This window comes from Lolium perenne, chromosome 6 (genome assembly GCF_019359855.2).
Source record: "Lolium perenne isolate Kyuss_39 chromosome 6, Kyuss_2.0, whole genome shotgun sequence".
In the NCBI taxonomy this organism is placed as follows: domain Eukaryota; kingdom Viridiplantae; phylum Streptophyta; class Magnoliopsida; order Poales; family Poaceae; genus Lolium; species Lolium perenne.
The window spans coordinates 231,120,535-231,129,730 of NC_067249.2; the positions used below are offsets into that span (position 1 = coordinate 231,120,535).

At 51.7% G+C, this 9,196-nt stretch overlaps 1 protein-coding gene across 2 annotated transcripts; it reads right to left on the bottom strand.

Annotated features, from left to right (window-relative positions):
• Positions 1-1,003: 1,003 nt before the first annotated feature.
• LOC139832156 (uncharacterized) lies at positions 1,004-2,012 on the bottom strand. 2 transcript variants are annotated; one of them, XR_011746823.1, is made up of 3 exons: positions 1,630-2,012; positions 1,219-1,543; positions 1,004-1,140 (listed from the first exon to the last, which is right to left on the bottom strand). XR_011746823.1 is itself a non-coding variant. In XM_071821728.1 (2 exons), the coding sequence occupies exons 1-2, from the start codon at positions 2,005-2,007 to the stop codon at positions 1,415-1,417; spliced, it is 507 nt and encodes a 168-aa protein (XP_071677829.1). In that variant the 5' UTR covers positions 2,008-2,012; the 3' UTR covers positions 1,004-1,414. The 2 variants fall into 2 exon arrangements, 1 of the variants encoding a protein (XP_071677829.1); XM_071821728.1 differs by having other exon boundaries at positions 1,004-1,543.
• Between the last annotated feature and the right edge of the window lie 7,184 nt (positions 2,013-9,196).

Below are 9,196 nucleotides of genomic sequence, written 5' to 3' on the forward strand. Positions count from 1 at the left end.
ACTTCCCCAGTCTCGAGTCCCTCCTCGACTTCTCCGCCGCCAGCCTCCTCGCCTGCTTCTCCGCCGACCCTAACCCGGACCTCCACGAATTCCGCATCGTCTTCTCCCGCGTCCTCAAGAAATACACTACAGGAATCTCTACCTATGCCGACGGCCTCCGGCCCTCGGCGTACCACAGCCTAGCCGTCGGCGTACGGTACGCCGACGGGGACCCTCGGCGTAGCTCCTCGGGCAAGGTTGGCCTCGGCAGAAGCCACGTGGCCCTCGGCGTATCAGCGACCGTCGGCGTAGAACGAGAGGGCCGAGGGCCAGGCCACCCGTCGGCGTACTAGCGCTCGGCGTAGCACGCTAACGGGCGCCGTCGAGCTGACGGCCGTTACGGCTACGCCGAGGGGGCAGCCATCGGCGTACCGCGCCACGCGTCGCACCCTGGCGAGCTGTGCTGCACGCTACGCCGAGGGGCGCGGCCGTCGGCGTACCCCGCCACGCGTCGCATCCTGGCGAGCTGCGCTGCACGCTACGCCGAGGGGCGCGGCCGTCGGCGTACACTGCCACGCGGCGCGTCCTGGCGGGCCGTGGCGCATCCTACGCCGAGCGGGTGGCCGTCGGCGTAGACTGCCACGCGTCGCGCCCCTGTTTCACTCGACGCTACCCCGAGGGGGAAGCCGTCGGCGTAGAGGGTGCCATATGGTTCATGTCGACGCTACTCCGAGGGGGAACCCGTCAGCGTAGAGATGACCATTTTTTCTTTTTTTTGCTGGTTTGGTTGTTTCCCAGGATTACCAGCACATTAAATCACAAATTAATTCACACGAAATAGAGTAAGTGCAAATAGACATAACACGAAGTTCAAGTCTCATAACATAGTTGCGGATACATAGTCGTAGTCTCATAACATAGGTACAAGTGTCATAGTGTCATAGTGCGGATACATAAGTAGCTACTATGGGACAACTAGAGGAGCTCGTCGCCGCTAAACACCGGCCGATTCCTTCCAGTAGAAGCTGCGGAAGAACCACCGGGAGAAGGACCGGGAGAAGTACCGGGAGAAGTACCGGGTGTAGCACCGGGAGAAGGACCACCATGATGAACCGGTGTCATGTCCCTCCCACCACCCTGGTTTCCGGAACATCCCGTTCCCTACACACATGTTCCCGAGATGTTAGCAATTTGCGAGGCAAAGGAAAGCCGTAGTATTCGGTTTGGCGAAGAACTTACCGTTGTTCTCCCATAGTACTCCGCAGCGAAATTTTCCTTCGATGGCATGTTTGGCGCCGGCCCCGGAAAGGGAGGCATCGGCCCTAAATCCGCTGTCTGTCCAGTTTGATTGGCCACAAACGACGCCTGCAAGATAGTTTACATGTCAGTCTTTGCAGAAATGAAGCATCAAACTAGGGGAAAGTGGGACTTGTCATCATTTGCGAAAACAAAGGTTGGAACTTACATGTATATATGCCATGTACTCCATGAACTGCTGCTGGTGCTGGTTGAAGGCCACCTGATATTCTTGATGAGCGGCCACGTAGGCCGCCTCGAAGTCAGGCTACAATTTCACAAATTCATGTCTCGTTAGCACTTAGCAATGTATGAACGAAAGTCGGAAAGAGGATGGAAATGAGGGAAACTTACGTCGTATGCGGGTTGCCGAGCCCGGCGACGAGGCGGGAGAGGGGGGCTGTCCTTGGTGAGTCCCGCCTTGAGACGCGTGAAGGTCGTGGTGAGGGTATGCTTGACGGCCTTGTTCAGCATGGCGAGACGGCCATGCGGCAACCCTCCGGACGACAGGACCAACGACTCCTCGTCGACCTCCGCGCTCATGGGGTCATCCACCTCCGGGTGACGATGCCTCACCATCTCGCAGTAGTTCTCGACGTCCTCGGCGTAGGTGCCGAAGTACTCAGGGAGCGAGGGCTGAGGCTGCGAGAGATCGGGCTTCTTAAGCCGCATCTTGTTGTATATCTCGAGGTCAGACATCTCCTCCTCGGGTCCTAACGCGGCCCTCTGCATCGCGAAAGGAAATGTTGTGAGTACCAACTTTGAACCTGAAGGAAAATAAAATGTATACATACCGTCTTCCCCTTGTAGCGCTCGTAGCTGAGGTTTCCCCCACAGTGTGTGCCACCGTCGCCTCGGTTCTCCGCGTTCCGCCTCGCCACGGCTGCAAAGTCCTCGTCCATCTTGAGCCACCTCGTCCTAACCATCTCCTCCCATGCCTCGGCATGCGGCTCGGCCCAATCGGGGATAACCTAAAAATGCAATACTCAACTCAATCTAATGCAATCGCAACTTAGTAGCAATGTAGAATCTCATTGACATTTTACTCACCGACATGTAGTCCTCCACCGTCATCTCGTACTCGGCCTTAGCATTCTTACCGACAATGTCCGGCTTATGGACCCTCTCGCCTCTCTCCGCCCAGAAGTGACCCGCGGACGTGATCCTTTGGTTGTACCACACCTGCGGTGTCAACCTCTCACAAGTCGCCCGCAAAGTCCTGTTCGCGGCCGTCTCCTCAACCTCGGGCGCCACACGATAAAAACACTTCAATCATGCACAAAACAATTGTGAGATTCATGAGTTAGAACATTGGGGTCATCAAATATGAACGAAGCTCGAGAAAATATGTCTTACACATAACTGTCTCATAACGGCCTCTGCAGCCGTCGGAAGCCTACGCCAGGGGCACTCTCGTAGTCCGTCCAAGTAGTGGCTAGCTTCTTCTCGCCAGCTGGGACAGTGCCGAGGGGATAGTACTTGCCCGGCCAGAACTTCCTAAGCAAAGCTCCAATCATGCTGCTAGGCAGGCGCCCCTTGACCCCCGGAGGAAATATCCAATTGCTGCACATGAAAATCAAACATTAGCACATGAAAATCAAACATTAGTACATGAAAATCGAAATTGCCAAATTAGTACACTTACTCAGGGCCAGCAGGAATAATAAGGGTCTTCGCCTCATGGGTCTTAGGCTCCTTCCTCTCGTCGGGGACTCTCGCTTCCCCACGAATCTTCAGTGCCTTCGGCCGCCCATCCTCCTCCGGAGTCTCAAACCCACGGCTAGAGTCCTCCTCGGCTCTAGACTCCGTCTCCGCCTCCTCTCTAGACGTCCCCTCCAAAAAGAACCCGGAAGCAACATCGCCTGAAGCCGAGGGTGGTGGCTCAAAGTCCGGTCCTCCCCAGCCACCTCCACCTCCACCTCCACCTCCACCTCCTCCCAAGCCACCTCCAGCTCCACCACCTCGTCCCCGTCCTCGTCCTCGTCCTCGTCCTCCTCCTCCTACCGCGCCGTCCTCGTAACGCGGATTGCGACGCGGTGCCCTCTCACTCCTTCTAACATTGTTCTTGCGTTGTTGCATCTTCTTAAGCAAGCTCGACGAGTCCTCCTTGCCGCCGCTCATATTGTTCAATCACCTGCATTGAGAAAGAGAAAACAATTAAGAAGCATGTTCAAAAATATATAAATAGTAAGCATAAAGACACTAAACAATTAAGAAGCATGTTCAAAAATATATAAATACTAAGCATAAAGATACTAAACAATAAAGAAGCATGTTGAAATAAAATATAAATACTAAGCATAAAGATACTAAACAAATAAGAAGCATGTTGAAATATAAACACATAAAAGACCCTCACCAGCCGTCATCAATCTCATCGTCAATCTCATTTTGTTTCTCCTTGCCACTATCACTATCACTATCTTTTGAGTAGTAAGTTGGATTTTGATAGACGGGTGGAGGCTCATCATCGCTATCATCTTCCACTTGTAACTTCTCGAGCATATCTATGTCCTTTAGATCCACCACTGACTCACCACGAGTTTCTGCATCGTTCCTGAGGTCCTCTTCAAGAACACATTCTAACTCAAAGTGCCCGAAGTCCTCTTCCTCTTGATAGAAAATTCCCTCGTATGTTACAGGGTCAATGTTGTTGTAATCGTCCTCGGAGGGAATCGGTAGGTTACCATGTGGCGATACCTGGAACACGACTTCCCAGCCGTTGAGGGCCGCTTTCTGGCATGGGTACGGCAAATAATAAACTTGCTTGGCTTGGTGAGCAACAATATAGACATCGGCTCCGGTATAGGTGGTGGGAGGCTTAACTTCAACTAACCCAATGGACTTGGTAATTCTCTGTCCACCTCTTGGGTCGAACCAATGACACTTGAACACAACGAGATTGAGTTGTTTGTGTGTACGATTGAAGGTCAGCTCGTATACATTCTCTAACCTCCCGTAGTAATCAAAGGTATCGGATCCTTTAGTGAAGACACCAGTATTTATCGTTTTTGGATTCGCCCGGCCCTTCTGGTGTGTCTCTGTATGGAATCGAAACCCATTCACGTCATACTTCTCATACTTCATGACGTCACGGTTACAACCTTGGGAAACACATCTCAACTCATCTGTCATCTCAACGTTTGCATCAGCTCCCTACAAGCACGGTTCAAATTTGTTGTGTGCATTAGTTACGTGGAATAACAGGGACAAGTCACATATTGGTAGGTAAGAGGGACAGCTTAGACATTACTTTTTTCATGAACCAAGACACAAAGTTTATTTTTACTTGAGCACCCTCTTTCAGTAGAGTCTCCAACTCCGCGCCCGTGGGATCGCGCGGAAGCCACCACTGTTCATCCGTGAATTCGCTGAAAGGATACAATAAGCATTAGACCGAGTTGAGTGTAGGTGATCGAAACTAGATACAATAAGCATTACACCATGTTACCTAATGAAATCGTGACCGCCATCGTCGTCGTCCCCCCCCCACCACTTCCTTCATGTTCATAAGCACATAGAGCATTATGCAATCCTTCTCTTCCCTCTCCAATCTATATTTTTGTCCTTTACCAGCCTTGCCACCGGGACATTGGAATAGTTGAAGCTTGGGGTCATTCATGGGCACGTCGACATTGTAACGAGAGACCGGGTTATGCAGAGTGGGAACTTCATCAGGATAGTACGTTGTTGCGGCATCTGCCATCTCCCGAAGGCACGTTGCCTCAGCTATGCATGCTTCAATCTTGGCTTTGTTTCCAGTTATCTTCCGAATATACTTGAACTCTCTCTCAATACAAAACTGCCACCGAAACTGCACTGGGCCACCCAAGAGTGCCTCGTTTGCGAGGTGCACAATGAGATGTGCCATCGGAGTAAAGAAGCCTGGCGGAAAGATCATCTCCAAATTGCATAGCAACTCCGGCACTTGAACTTGCAGCTTCTCAATAACCTTAGGACATATCTGCTTAGCACAGAGCGTGCGGAAGAAATGGCTCAACTCCGCGAGCACTCGCCATATTTTCTCGGGGAGATACCCTCGAAGCATCACCGGCATCAGCCGCTCAATCCATATATGATAGTCGTGACTCTTGAGCCCGGTGACTTTTCCCGTCGAAAGATTGACTCCCTTGCTCATATTCGAACAATAACCATCCTGTAACATCACAACGTATTTTAGCCACTTGAATGCCTCCTTCTTTTGGATGGAATCAAGGCAGAAGTCGGCGTGCGGCTTGAACCAATTCTTTCGACGGCCAGTAGGACGTTGCATGTGCAATTTCTTCCTATCACAGAGCTTCTCAACATCGACTCTAGCCTTGACATTATCCTTTGACTTCCCGGGAATGTTTAGGCACGTGTGAAATAAGGACTTCGCGACATTCTTTACGGTGTGCATCACATCGATGTTATGGGGAAGTTCGAGGTCCTTGTAATACTCGAGCTTCGTTAAGGCTGCCTCGTGAGTCCGGGCTTGTGCGTTACACCATATCCCTCAAATTGATGGCCAGCTTCCGATGCCGCTGCACGAGAGCACGTAGCTCGGCATCAACAGCTATACCATCGAACTTTGGCACCTCTGTTACTTCATGCACAACTTTGCCTTTCTTGAAGTTCTTTTTGTCTTCTCTGAACGGATGCCTCCGTTTGAGGTACTGCCGATTCGTGTCAAACGCAACATACTTGCGACCCTTATTTAGCCAAAGGAACTCAAGTCGATGCCTGCACACTGGGCATGGCCATTTACCAGCTGTACACCATCCGCATGTTAGGGCGTACCCGGGCATGTCATGCATGGTATACTGCAACCAAACTTTCATGCAGAAGTTTGTCTTCGATGCTCGGTCGTACGTCAACGTCCCGTGGTGCCAAGAGTGGTTCAAATCTTCCACAATCGGCTGCATGTAGACACTCAAGTTCTTCCCCGGGTAATGGGGCCCTGGAATGATCAGCGACAGAAACATGGTCTTCCTCGTCATTAGGACTCCGGGAGGGAGATTGAGCGGAATTACAAACACGGGCCAACAACTGTAATTGGAATTCGACATACCATATGGATTGAAGCCATCTGTAGCTATCGCAATTCTGACATTCCGAGCATCTGCTGCCCTATGGGGGTATTTTCTATCAAAGTTCTTCCATGCATTGCCATCAGATGGATGTCCCATCTTCGTCCGCCCCTGATTGTCCTTTATTCGAGTCCCCATCTTGTGCCACGTCATCTGTTTGGCGGTCTCCTCAGTCAAGTAAAGCTGCTGGATTCTTTTTATGAATGGGAGATACCGAAGAATCGACTTTGTGATCTTTGACTGCCTCACCTGACCATCCTTTCCCGTTACCTCTTCATACCTAGAGGCCTTACAAATGGGACAAGACTTGTCCTCCGCAAACTGTTTCCAGAAGAGAACACAGCCATTTTCACAACAGTCTATCCTTTGATAATCCAGGTTGAGCGCCGACATGAGTTGCCTCATCTCGTGCAGGCTTTTAGGCAGACAATGCCCTTTGGGCAACATGTTACCAGTTGTTTTCAGACTTGCTTCGAAGCCGTCACGGGTGGTGTTGTACCGGGTCTTGTCGGCTAGACATTGGGAGATGGCATCGAGCTGAGAAATCTCGGTGCCATCGTACAGAGGCGTCTTAGCAGCGGCTATCATATCATAGAAGGCCTTCGCGGCTGGCTCTGGTTCCTCCGGTTCTGGAGGTTCCTCCGGTTCTGGCGGTTCCTCCCGTGAAGGTGGCGACTCTGGCATGTGGGCATCGACAAGATCATCTAGAAAGTCTCTAACCCCATCGTACTCATTGCCATTGAGCCGCTGCCGCATCACCTCACCTCTGTCACGTTCGTGCTCATCAAAGTCGATCTGCGTGACGTAACGAGGCATATACCCATATTGCAGAAGGTGTTTAAACATGTCATCCTTTCCACGACGGTGATGCTTCAAGCAACGATTGCACGGGCAAAGTGGCTGAACCTTCTGTTTTGTACCACGCGCCAACTCCTTCACTAAATGCCAAGTCTTCCTTATCCACTCATCTGTTTTATTAGTCGCACTAACACGGCCGGTGTACATCCATCCATTATCAGCCATCCTCTGCTCTATTGGAAGCCAAACGACAAGCATAGCATTTATATCAAATAGGAAAATGCATCATATTTTAATTTTTTTACCAGGCAAAACGAATGCATCAACCTACATCTCTACTAGGTGGGCTCCTAGCAGCCGCCGGATCCGTAGATTGAGTACGTTCTCCATGCTCTACCCCGGTCCGAGTCAAAATTTCGGCAGCACCTCCCCGCTGCTCTCCTGATACACGTCTCGCCAAAAAGACAAGAGGATGTGCATCCGGAGAACAACGGTGAGGCGCTGCCGAAATCCTGACTCGGACCGGAGCAGAGCATGGAGAACGTACCCAACTACGGATCCGCCGACTGTCCCGTAAATGCCGCAAGCGTTACGGTTGAAAATATGCCGACCACTAATGCATATTTATCCGCGTAACGCTTGAGGACGGGAAGTGACACCTAGGTTACGCAACTTGACTTGGAAAATGAATCTAGTGACATAAATAAAATACGGAGAAGAAGTTCGAATTTTTGCTCACCCTCGGCGGTGGGAGAGAATCACGGACACGACGGAGCGGTCACGACGGGGCGGTCACGAAGGGGCAGTCATGACGGGGCCTAGTTAAAACAACAATAAAATTAGTCAATGCAAAAAGTAAATAGCATATTTCTATTTCCAACTATATTTTGTTTTCCAACTATTTCTATTTCAACAACAAAATCATATTTCTATTTCCAACTATATTTTGTTTTCCAACTATTTCTATTTCAACAACAAAACGTAAAACAATAACAAAATCATATTTCTATTTCCAACTATATTTCGTTTTCCAACTATTTCTATTTCAACAACAAAAAGTAAAACAACTACAAAATCCTATTTCTATTTCCTAGTACTAAATAGCTAGAAAAATAAAAATAAAGAAAAAATAAGTGAGGTATACCTCACTGCTGCCGGCCATGGTGGGTAGGGCGCCGGGGTGGAGGAGGAGGGGCCGATGGCTGCGGAGGTGGCGGGTCGGGCAGGAGGGGGTCAGGTGGGGAGGGGGCCGGCCTGCTGCGGAGGGGGTGGGGTGGGTTGGGGGCCGGCCTGCTGCGGAGGTGGCGGGTGAGAGGAGGAGCAGGGCCGGGGCCAACGGCGGCTCAGGCTACCTGAGGTGGGGTGGGGGCGGGCCGGCCGTGGAGGTGGCGAGCGAGAGGAGGAGCGGGGCCGGGGGCAGCCGCGGCTCAGGCGACCGGCGCGCGGTGGGGAGGCGGGCGAGAGGAGGAGCGGGGCCGGCAGCGCGGGACAGCGGCGGCGGTTGAGGAGGAGGACGGGGTGGCGGCGGCGGGCAGGAGGCGGCGGCGCGAGCGGGCAGGAGGCGGCGGCGGTTGAGGAGGAGGAGGCGGCGGTTGAGGAGGAGGACGGGGTGGCGGCGGCGGGCAGGAGGCGGCGGCGCGAGCGGGCAGGAGGCGGCGGCGCGAGCGGGCAGGAGGCGGCGGCGGCGGGACAGGGGGAAAAATCGAGCGGGCAGGAGGTTGGGGATTTTCGGGCCGCGCCGACCAGGTGTTTTTCGGGCTTAGATCCCGCGCTTCGCGTTTTTAGGGTTGGTGTCTATGCCGAGGGCCGGCCATACGCCGACGGCTACCCTCGGCATAGACCACTTTTTCTTTTTTTTCTTTTTTCCTTTTTTGTTTTTTCTTTCATTGTTTTTATGAATGTAATATACAAATATATATACTAACAATAGGTACATATTATAATAATAATATCTATAATAATAATAATAGACCACTCGATTTTTTGGCTCCGTTTGCTTTGCCAACTGCGCAAAACGGGGCCGCCGGGACATGCGGTATGGCCGTACCGGGCGC